At 44.0% G+C, this 12029-nt stretch overlaps 1 protein-coding gene across 4 annotated transcripts in view; it reads right to left on the bottom strand.

Annotated features, from left to right (window-relative positions):
• RAPGEF4 (Rap guanine nucleotide exchange factor 4) overlaps positions 1 to 12029 on the bottom strand; it is a 419418-nt gene that overhangs the window by 24714 nt on the left and 382675 nt on the right. For all 4 annotated transcript variants that reach the window (XM_075317338.1, XM_075317339.1, XM_075317340.1 and 1 more), the window contains 2 exons: positions 1910 to 1960; positions 671 to 758 (listed from right to left, as the gene is read on the bottom strand). In XM_075317338.1, coding sequence (XP_075173453.1) covers positions 671 to 758; positions 1910 to 1960 — 139 coding nt within the window. The remainder of the gene's footprint in view (positions 1 to 670; positions 759 to 1909; positions 1961 to 12029) is intronic.

The raw sequence follows: 12029 nt of genomic DNA, 5'->3' as shown, positions 1-12029 counted from the left end.
AGTGTTTTTTATTTTTGCATGCATATTTTCATTGCTTTCAATGGTGAAAAATGCAGCCAAAAACGCTGAAAGAATAGACATGCTGCAGATTATTATTTGCACCAAATCTGCAAAACAAAAAACTCAACATGTGCTCTACACTTCAGGATTCTCATTGACTTTGCTGACATCAGGATTTGTTTGCACTTGTGACAAAACAGCACTAAAAAAATGCATAAAAAAAACCGTGAAAAAAACACACTGTGTGCATACAGTTTTAGATACAGTTAAGCCATATAAAAGGAGATCACTACAAGTACTCTAGTATATTAAAGGGATTGTTCTGGATTAATTTTTATTGTTGCAGGTGTTGGAAATAACAAACAGCGCTATATGCATCCTTCCCAGGTCTCGCTATGTCACTGCTGCTGCTCCTGTCTTTTTTGGCTGGCTGCAGAGGTGACTTCAGTATCACCGTATATGTGGCTGCTGCAGTCAATCACTGTCTGTGGCTTGTGCCATCAAAACTAGTGACTGGCTGCAGCAGTCACATGGGCCTTAGCTGTGATGTCAAAAAAGGGACAATGACTTTTTCTCTTATAAACACAAACTGGTTGCCCCAGACATCACATACTACGACACCTATCTGCCATATCGCTACAATACCTATTACATCAGAATAGAAGATTACCTTTAATGAGGAGCGGTGTGAAGGGAATAATCGGTGGCTCCAGTTTAGCTATGGTCAGCCTGTAAGCTCGGTGATTTCGAGATGGATCCTTGAACATAAAATAACACAGTGTTAAAGATCTACTTGACATTTACATCAGATTGTAAAAATAAAAGATTTATGCATTTTGGCAGTGGCTATAGTTCAAGTGTCCTAACGATCATCAATAATTCAGATGGTCAAGAGTAATGGGGGGGTTGAGAAGTTTAGATTTCTAGCTTCAGTTTTGAAATCCAAGTACAAGACATAATGGAAAAAAGTAGGGAAGTCTCAGTTTTGCCTTCATAAGTGTTTTTCATCAATGATTTATATTCCTAGGTTTTGCATAAAAAATGTGAACGTATGAACAAAGCCAAGTAACACCAACAGTAACCTACTCCAAATAGACCCGTCTGGTGGGTCATGTTGATATTGAACAAGCCCAAACTTTTTTTCTACGACCTCGACCAAATATACGTCAGCCAAACGTCTACTACAGATTAGGTGGTCAACTCTAAGGGGTACTTTGCACGTTGCGACATCGCTAGCATCGGCTAGCCATGTTCAGCGCGATAGCACCCGCCCCTGTCACACATGTGATATCTTGTGATTGCTGCCGTAGCGAACATTATCGCTACGGCAGCATCACACGCACATACCTGCTCGGCGACGTCGCGGTGACCACCCAACAATCCCTCCTTCAAGGGGGAGGTGCGTTTGGCGTCACCGCGACGTCACTAATCGGCCCGCCAATAGAAGCGGAGGGGCGGAGATGAGCGGGACGTAACATCCCACCCACCTTCTTCCTTCCACATTGCCGTCGGGACGCAGGTAAGGAGATGTTTGTTGTTCCAGCGGCTTCACACACAGCGATGTGTGACGCTGCTGGAGCGACAAACAACATCGTACCTGCAGCTGGAGCGACATTATGAAAATGAACGACGTGACACAGATCACCGATTTTTGACTGTTTCACGCTCGTTCATCGTCGCTCCTAGGATTTACACATTGCGATGTTGCTACCGGCGCCGGATGTGCGTCACAACAACCGTGACCCCGACGATATTTCGGTAGCGATGTCGCAACGTGCAAAGTATCCCTTACACTAAAAATGGTGAGTTTGGACCAATGTCCAATGTATATAGCCAAATTATAGCCAAGAGCAATAGAATGTGTTTGGGAACTAGAGTAAGTTTTTTAACTGGCACATGCAGTACTCACCATTAAATTTTCAAATTCTGCGTAGATCTTCTTGAACTTGCTTGGCAGTTTCTGAAATGCAGAATAGAAGACGATTTACAGGGTGCACCAAGAATTTTTTTTTCTCCCCCAAAAAACTCCAGTGCTCTACTGTTACAGGTGACAGACAGTCATGTGGTTTCTTGCAATAGAAGGTCACAGCGTTTGGCTACGCAAAATGTTCCCTGACTTTCTATTGTTTCTGCTGTTAGTATTCAGTGTACTAGGTAGCTTTCCTGCTGGGGTTTCATCTCTCCTTTTTTTTGGACCCAGCAGGAACTCACCTTCCACCCAGCTGCTGATCATCAGCATTCTCTTGGTGCTTAAAGACCCCCTTCTTCCCTGGACTGGTGCTGGTGATATTATTCCGTTCATTCTAGCTCTGACTGCAAACAAGTGGCTTGCTCTCATTGTATTATCGTTGCTGAAGCTTTGCTGAATTCCTGCCTGTGTCATCTGTGGATAAGTAATTCATAGGCAGATGCTTGGCAAATGAGATTTAATGTTGATAAATGTAGAGTAATGCACCTAGGACGGAGTAATCCTATAACTGCGTATATATTACATGGAAGTAAACTCAGGACTACAGAACAGGAGAAGGACTTGGGTATTCTGGTTACAAATAAGCTGAGCAGCAGCACTCAATGTCAGGCAGCAGCTGCTAAAGCAAACAAGATTTTAGGTGTATAAAACACAACAGGTAGTAATGGCAGACACTATAACAGCTTTTAAAAAAGGGCTGGATGATTTCCTCACTACACACAACATTGTTGGTTATAAATGACTTAGTGACCAAATGTAGAATTGGTGGAGGAAGGTTGAACTAGATGGACCTAGGTCTTTTTTTCAACCTAAGTAACTATGTAACACTTTCACCTGTGTGTCCTCCTTGTGTCTTTGTTTAGTATTTAGCAGGGTTGAAGAAGAGCTCATCCCACACGCTCCCTATTTAGGGTCCAGCACTAGGGATACCTAGGGTCAGTTTCAAGTTGAATTCTTTTCCAGCAACACGTCCAAGTGAAAATAAGTTTAAAATTACATTTTATTTCAGATAAGGTAAAACTAACACTCGGCTAGGTGGACATCAAGATTAAAAAACGCCTTACGCGTTTCGAGCCTGTAGTGGCTCTTAATCCTTATTAAGATGAGGATTAAGAGCCACTACAGGCTCGAAACGCGTAAGACGTTCTTTAATCTGGATGTCCACCTAGCCGAGTGTTAGTTTTACCTTATCTGAAATAAAATGTAATTTTAAACTCATTTTCACTTGGACGTGTTGCTGGAAAATAATTCAACTTGAAACTGCTCTGCTACCTGTCTACATGAACACGGAGCCCACCTCCTTGCACCGTCTCTGAATAAGGAACCAGACGAATGAACAACTGGGTGAGCTGAAAAAACTTTTTCTTTTTGCAAATACCTAGGGTCAGGTATCCTGCTCGGCACATAGGTGAAGAACCTATCTAGGGTGGTTTTGAGGGTCCCCAGGGACCAACAGTAGGTTTGGTCAGGGGTCACCATATCCCCCTTCCCTAGACAAAGGGGTCCCCTTCCCTTACCTTTCGCTGCTTGCTTGGTACTTCCCTGTACCTAGCGTGACACCCTCATTTTATGATGTTGAGCTACAATACAAGTGGGTACATTAAGGGTCTTTTGGTTTTCTGTTGGGCTCATCAATCCATGAAATACCGTAGGGTGGGCATCTTTCAAAACATGGCATTGTCTCAAAAGTACTCTGTGATGCTTAGAGTTAAAACCATTTTGTAAAATGATAAATGGAGCTCAAACTATAACTCAATTTCTCTAAGAATTAGGCTGGCTTCACACAAGCATATTTTACAGACTTTACAAGGACCGCATTGTCCGGACTGACCATGGGTCAGTAGACCCGCGAACGTACATCCTCATAGACATCGATTAGGCTGTACGTTCAGGTCAGGACCCGCCGCCAGACAATCTCTACTGGTGATGCACTAACACAATCTATTGTCAGCGGTAAATTCTCAGCACCAATGATCCGTGCCAGAAATGCTAAACTTAATTTCCAAAATAAGCGTTAAATAATTTTGTGTGAGTTGGGTATTTGTTAATCTATTAGATATCATTATACAAAAACAAATTAAAGAGATTATGTCATTAGAAAATGACATTGTTTAAACCCAGGTTTTGAATTAAATGTATTTTTAAAAAGTTTTGGTAATTTTTTTTCTTTATTTAAAATCTGTATTAACCTTTGTCAGGCTGCATAATTTTGCCAAAATTTCTCGACCCCTTATCTCGGAAGGGGGTGGAGATATTTTATTGAAATTTGGCCAATATATTCTGGACCAAAACTGCTGAGATGTCACGAAATTTCAGCCCTCTACGGCTTTTCGAAAAAAAAAAAAAAAATTATTGCAATTTAAAAAGGGAATAGTTACAATTGTACCTATTCAGCCAGACAAAGGTTAAAAAAATTATAGAAAACTTGTAATTATCACATAGGCAACTATGGCTATTCCTGTTCCTTCCTGTTTCCAGAAATCCAAATGTACATTAGGAATGATGGACTAATTCAGACCCTATACTTTGTACTGTAGTGTCTAAAGCAGGGGTCGGGAACCTATGGCTCGCGAGCCAGATATGGCTCTTTTGATGGCCGTATCTGGCTTGCAGACAGGGCTCCTACCTGTCTATGGGAAGGATCAGGGCCGGCGCCAGCACCCGGCAAACCCGGTCAGCTGCCGGGGGGGGCCCACTCGCGGTGGCAGGAGTGGCGCACCGCTACTCAGGGGGGCCCGGTGGCCGCGCTGTCACCGCCCCCCGCCGAGGATCGAGCTTTCAATTGCATCGGCATCGCAGGTGCCGATACAATTGAGAGCAATGATGAGAGAGTGAGCGGCGCGCTCTCTCTCTTATCATTCTCCCCGCTGTGACTGTCGGCGTTCTTCTGACAGCTCTGCAGCGAGCGCGGTGACGTCATCACTGCGCGCCTTCTGAGAGGTCAGCGAGCGACAGCAATGGACGACGCGCCGAGGAGACTGGATCAGCGGGCGAACGAGAAGTGAGCCGCCCCTCTACTGACACTGGGCTCCCCTGACTCACAGGCCGGCCACTACACAGCGGCACTAGTACACATAGGGGCCCGGCAGCCGCTCTGCGTCTATGTGTAGTGCTGCTGTGTAGTGGCCGACCTGTGAGTCAGGGGAGCCCAGTGTCAGTAGAGGGGCCCCTGACCTGGAGAGGCCATCAGCCGTGTCTGAGCTGCAGGAGTGCTAGTCCTGACCCGCACAGCAGACGGAATCTCCATCCTGCAGGACCTGCGATGATGTCACGCCCATGTGACTGTGTGGGAGGAGACACAGGAGGCCGGGCAGAAAGCAAGAGAACTGAATCCTGAAGGAGATTTGGACACATGATGACTGGTAATAAGAAAAGAGGGGACATGAGGGTGAGGGGGGCTGCAGGGTGAGGGGCATATGAGGGCTGCAGACTGTGACAGAAGCATGTGAAGGGGTGCAGAGTGTTTGAGAGGGGTAAGTTGGGGTACAGGCAGGGTGAGATATGTGAGCAGGGTGTGTGAGATATGGGGGTGTATTGTGTGTGATATGGGGGGTGCAGGCTGTATGGGAAGCAGGGTATGTGACATATGGGGGTGTAGTGTGTGAGATCTGGGGGGTGCAGGCTGTATGGGAAGCAGTGTGTGTGTGTGTGTGGGATATGGGGGGTGCAGGCCGTATGGGGAGCAGTGTGTGTGTGTGTGTGTGATATGGGGGGTGCAGGCTGTATGGGAAGCAGGGTGTGAGAGATATGGGGGTGTAGGCTGTATGGGAAGCAGGGTATGCGACATATGGGGGTGTAGTGTGTGGGATATGGGGGGTGCAGGCTGTATGGGGAGCAGTGTGTGTGTGTGATATGGGGGGTGCAGGCTGTATGGGAAGCAGGGTGTCTGGGCCACTGACAGATACAATTGCTCCAGCGGTCACTTAGTACACAAAGGAGTGTTCCTCTCTGCTGCACTAAGCCACCGCTGGACCTAAACAATAATTCGCTGTAAAATAATAAAATAGATAATTGACATAACTGACAATGCGTTGTGTGACATGTCCAATATTCCAGCTTCTTTCTTCTGCGAATGCCTCAAATCTGGCATTCTCTCAACATCAGGTGGGAAGAATGCCAGCTTCCAGTCATGCGCAGGAAAAAGAAGAAGCCAGACTGCTGGACTGATGTCATGCATCGCAAGTTCACAATGTAAGTTATTTATTTGATTTTTTTTACTGCTAATTACCATTGTTTCAGTCCAGTTGTGGCTTTATACAGCAGGGAGGAGCATTCCTTGCTGTACTAAGTGAACATTGGAGCGATTGATCTGTCAATGGCCCTTTAAACATATTGTATGGCTCTCGCGGAATTATATTTCAAAATATGTGGCGTTTACGGCTCTCTTAGCCAAAAAGGTTCCTGACCCCTGGTCTAAAGAGTGTGTGCAAAGATCATTGTGAAGGGAGGGGGAGCAGGTCAGCTGTGACATCGCCTACTGTGATTGGTAGATTCACTGTTATCAGTTTTGTATAAAGGTGTTATCAGGCATTGTAATCCTGCCTCTGATGATAGTGATACTTCTGAAAGGAGTGGTCAGTGAGAGAATTGCAAGATTATCATTTTTTTTAAATAAAGATCATGCTATTAAAAAAAAAAGCCAAAATAAAAAAAAAAAGAGGAAACACCAAAAATGATTTAAATAGGTCAATTTCTGATGTTCTTTTCAACTAGTTCAGAACTGAAAACATCTTCAATACTTTACCATACAGTCTGCATCTTGACTGCAGTAGGTGTAGCTCATGAAGTCAGTGGCATAAATAGAGGACGGGTAGCCCGAAACCAATATAAAAAGCTCATTTTAGGTGCTGGTGAATAACCGCACTCCAAACCACAAAGGACAGAAGATAACTAGTTTAATGAACTTTATAAGCAAGTAACAATGTGGGCTAGACCTGAAGGCAGGGGACACGGAAATAACAAAGGAAAGTTCTGGTGCCAAAGGCTCGGCTTTTGTCCTCATTTTCAGTCTCTGAAGTTCAAAATCATAATTGACGCTTGGATAATAATTCAATATATTAATCTGATTCCCCCAGTAACACACTACATATGCAGATTTTGTTATCACATGTACCGTATGTGTAGTTGAATCCCTTCTTTCTCACCCAGTCTATACCTACAATGCAACATCTCTGAAAAGATCCCCCAATTATCTAGACCTGATCTCATGTTATAGATTTTTAGTTCCACCACATACTATGCCTGTTGTCCATCGTCTTTGAGAAGACCACCCTCCAGAAGACCACTTTTAAATGTAATTTTGGAAGGTCCTTTCTATAAGGATACACTATGTATGCATCTTTCCTCTGGGTTTGAGATATCTCAAAATCAGTGGTGCCAGATGACCAGCTTTGAAAAAAAATCAGTAAGTAACACAAACTTTTTTTTCCAAAGTTGGTCATCTCCTACTATGAAACTTAGGATATCCTGACTCAAGTTAAAGGGAATCTGTCAGCAGAATTTTGCTAACTCATCTGAGAGCAGCATAATGTAGGCAAAGAGATTCTGAATCCAAAGATGTATCACTAAGGGTGGCTTTACACGCTACGATATCGCTAAAGCGATGTCGTTGGGGTCACGGAATTTGTGACGCACATCCGGACGCTTTAGCGATGTCGTTGTGTGGGACACCTATGAGCGATTTTGAATCGTTGCAAAAACGTTCAAAATCGCTCATCGGTGACATGCCCCCCTATTCTCAATTATGGTTGCTGCTGCAGTAACGATGTTGTTTGTCGTTCCTGCGGCATCACACATCGCTATGTGTGACGCCGATGGAACGACAAACATCTCCTTACCTGCATCCACCGGAAAAGGAGGAAGGAAGGAGGTGGGAGGCATGTTCCGGCCACTCATCTCCTCCTCTCCTTTTCTATTGGGCGGTGGTTCAGTAACGCTGCTGTGACGTTGCTGTGACGCTGAACGAACCGCCCCCTTAGAAAGGACGTGGTTCGCCGGTCACAGTGACGTCACTGCACAGGTAATAATGTTCGCTACGGCAGCGATCACCACATATCATGCCACCAACGGGGGCGGGTGCTATCGCACGCGACATCGCTAGCCGATGCTAGCGATGTCGCAGTGTGTAAAGTCCGCCTTAGAATACTGGCTGTAGCAATTCTGACACAATAAAAGGTTTTCGTTCTAGCAAAACCGCAGAGCTTATTGAGCTGTCCCGCCCACACCAGTGAGGTGCCAGTCAGAGGAGGGGGCGTGCCGGACTGCCATTGGCGTGACATTATAGTTCAACAATCATAATCACTAGGTGATAAAGCCTTTCTTTTTAGTAAACAACAGCACACAGCCAGATAAAAAACAAAAATCAACTATGCCTTTCTTATTTTTTTTTAATCCCTACAGCATGCTGTTCTCAGATTACATAGCAAAAACCTGCTGACAGATTCTCTTTAAGGAATGTGAAAGGGGTTCACTAAAAGAGTTCTCTAGTGATAGCATACCAATGACCTATCCTAAGGTTGGTCCAGCACTCTCTTGAATCGGAACCAATGTGCTGATAGGTGGGGTAATGGGTGTTGGACCTGATATTGATGAACAATCCTATGGCTATTGATGAGCTGTCGAAAGGATTAGTCAGCAATATCAGATGATCAGGAAACCCCTTTAAGGAAGGACTACATATATATTCAGGAATGCACAGAACCCCTTTCAGGGAAGCACCGATGGATTATAGTGGATTTGTGGTTATAGTGGATTTGTGATTATAGTGAATTTGTGGTTATAGTGATTGGTAGTTAGAGTGGATTGGTAGTTAGGGGTACTTTGCACACTACGACATCGCAGGTGCGATGTCGGTGGGGTCAAATCGAAGGTGACGCACATGCAGCGTCGCTGTCGACATCAGAGTATGTGAATACTTTTTACTACGATTAACGAGCGCAAAAGCGTCGAAATCGTATGACCGGTGTAGCGTCGGTCATTTCCATAATTTCGGAAGGACCGATGTTACGATGTTGTTCCTTGTTCCTGCGGCAGCACACATCGCGGTGTGTGAAGCCGCAGGAGCGAAGAACATCGCCTTACCTGCGTCCCGGCTGCAATGAGGAAGGAAGGAGGTGGGCGGGATGTTTACGTCCCGCTCATCTCTGCCCCTCCGCTTCTATTGGCCGCCTGCCGTGTGACATCGCTGTGACGCTGCACAACCCGCCCCCTTAGGATTGAGGCGGGTCGCCGGCCAGAGCGATGTCGCAGGGCAGGTAAGTGCGTGTGAAGCTGCCGTAGCGATAATGTTCGCTACGGCAGCTATCACAAGATATCGCAGCTGCGACGGGAGCGGGGACTATGGCGCTCGGCATCGCTACCATCGGCTTGCGATGTCGTAGTGTGCAAAGTACCCCTTAGAGTGGATTGGTAGAGTGGATTGGTGGTTAGAGTGGATTGGTGGTTAGAGTGGATTGGTGGTTAGAGTGGATTGGTGGTTAGAGTGGATTGGTAGTTAGAGTGGATTGGTGGTTAGAGTGGATTGGTGGTTAGAGTGGATTGGTAGTTAGAGTGGATTGGAAGTTAGAGTGGATTGGCAGTTAGAGTAAATTAATGGTTAGAGTAGATGGTGGTTAGAGTGTATTGGTAGTTAGAGTTAATTTGTGGATATAATGGATTTGTAGTTATAATGGATTTGGATTGGATATATTGGGTGCCAGAGTCACTTATATTTAGATGCCTATCTTGCCTAGGGGAAATCTAGCTCTGCCTATAGCAGTTCTATAGAAATACATATTCTCTTTTTCGCACACATAGTAGATTTGCTACCAAAGAGACTCGTTTTTCATCCTGTATAGCAAACAATGAGAATCAAGAGTGCTTACTCCTGAATTGTACAGCCTACAGGCATCAAGGGTCTATATCCCACTTCCTCCTTTTCTCGGTTTGTGCTGGAGGGGACATTTGGGTTCTCCGCTTCATAAGACGTTAATATGTCCATAATAACAAACTTTGCATGCGACTTAAACACTCCTCCTCCCAGCAGAGATAAATTGGCGCAGTTAGTGCACGGTTAATATTGAGATTTGTAACCTTGTTGCTGTAACTAACTTGTGCCATAAACAAAACACAATTATTATTTTCTGAATTGCCAAGTGCAGGAAAAAAAAAATAGCATTCTTTATGCGTATGCATCTGTCAATGGTAATTGCATTGTAATATTTACAAGCCAACTGTGAAAACATTGAAATACTAATCACATTGGCATTATGACTTATGAGCAACAATCAGTGCGATCAGTAAACATTTTCCCATCTAAATTGTCTGAGCAATAATTGGGGAATGAAAACTAGTGCAAATGATTAGAGAGCAGATCCAGGAAAATATGGCATCTCAGAACTAGGGGGAAGATAAAAATGACAGGCAAGCAAATCGGATTCTGCTCATATTATTCTGCAAGGAATCAATTATAAAAGCTGTTTTCATGCAGATGAGAAGAATATCAAGAGCTGGGGTGTCGAAGTTCAGCCTACCGGATGTTCTTGCCGGTAAGAAGCACAGTTCTGAAGAGATAAAACTGCAGATATTCATCCTCGTATTTTGCACATACTTTAGCCTATTGCAAAAGTTTAACTAGATCTATTAAAGGGGATATCCATAGAAAATGTGACTTTAGATATAATGATCTTTGATAAGTAGAAAGCGCTCGGTTTAATAAGTAGGATCTGTGCCGTCCAGAGAGAACACTTTTGCTGTGCGATGACCTCTCTTCATAGGTAATAAGTAGGTGACTGCATGTGCTGACTTTATCAGTTTAGTACTAAATTAATATCTTTGGATTCAATTTATGCTGACATAATCTAGAATGTGACACAGTAAAACTAGGACTTTTCCTAAAATATTCCGAGGTTCATCACTTCAGACATTCCCTTCTTATTAGAATAGTCCCATAACAATGTTCTAATCAAAAAGTGTCCCCCCTAATGGGACCCTTAGTCATCAGCTATAATCGGTGAGGAAACCTGTCTAGAAGGGTTCAGTTTCCCACCAGCGCCACCACAGGAACAATCAAGTATTACGCTATTGCTATTCGAATGAACCAGGACAAGTCCGACAAAGTTAGAAACACTATCTTTAACTTTTCTCTGTTATGGCCGAGAGGTAAAAGTCTTGAACTGAGGTCACTCCTCTAATAATGGAGAATTCCCTAATACAGCATATGAATGAAGGTTTTCTTAATTAAAATCCATATCTTATAAAATTTATTGATGTTATAAACATGAGATGTGAACTACAAAAAATAGATTCCGGCCAGGGATCAATTAGAGGAAGATCAAAAAGGGGTCATTGTCCATGAAAATACACTACCTATGGACACCACCAGCCCTTTCAAGACATTTCTGGCAATAAAAATGAGACTTTGGAATTGTGAAAAAAGGGCTCCCACCAAACGGATATGGCCCATGATATTTACTTCCCACCAATCGGATATGGCCCATGATATTTACTTCCCACCAAACGGATATGGCCCATGATATTTACTTCCCACCAAACGGATATGGCCCATGATATTTACTTCCCACCAAACGGATATGGCCCATGAGATTTACTCCCCACCAAACGGATATGGCCCATGAGATTTACTTCCCACCAAACTGATCTGGCCCATGATATTTACTTCCCACCAAACGGATATGGCCCATGATATTTACTCCCCACCAAACTGATCTGGCCCATGATATTTACTTTCCACCAAACTGATCTGGCCCATGAGATTTACTTCCCACCAAACTGATCTGACCCATGATAATATTTACTTCCCACCAAACTGATCTGACCCATGATAATATTTACTTCTCACCAACCTGATCTGGCCCATGATAATATTTACTTCCCACCAAACTGATCTGGCCCATGAGATTTACTTCCCACCAAACTGATCTGGCCCATGAGATTTACTTCCCACCAAACTGATCTGGCCCATGATATTTACTTCCCACCAAACTGATCTGGCCCATGATATTTACTTGCCTTTGATGAACAATCGCTTTAAACACTAGAAGTCCCAGAGAGGGGTCATTTA

This window comes from Anomaloglossus baeobatrachus, chromosome 7 (assembly GCF_048569485.1).
Source record: "Anomaloglossus baeobatrachus isolate aAnoBae1 chromosome 7, aAnoBae1.hap1, whole genome shotgun sequence".
Taxonomy (NCBI): Eukaryota; Metazoa; Chordata; class Amphibia; order Anura; family Aromobatidae; genus Anomaloglossus; species Anomaloglossus baeobatrachus.
Note: the sequence above shows the minus strand (reverse complement) of the source record. Positions and strands in the feature narration are given on the sequence as shown.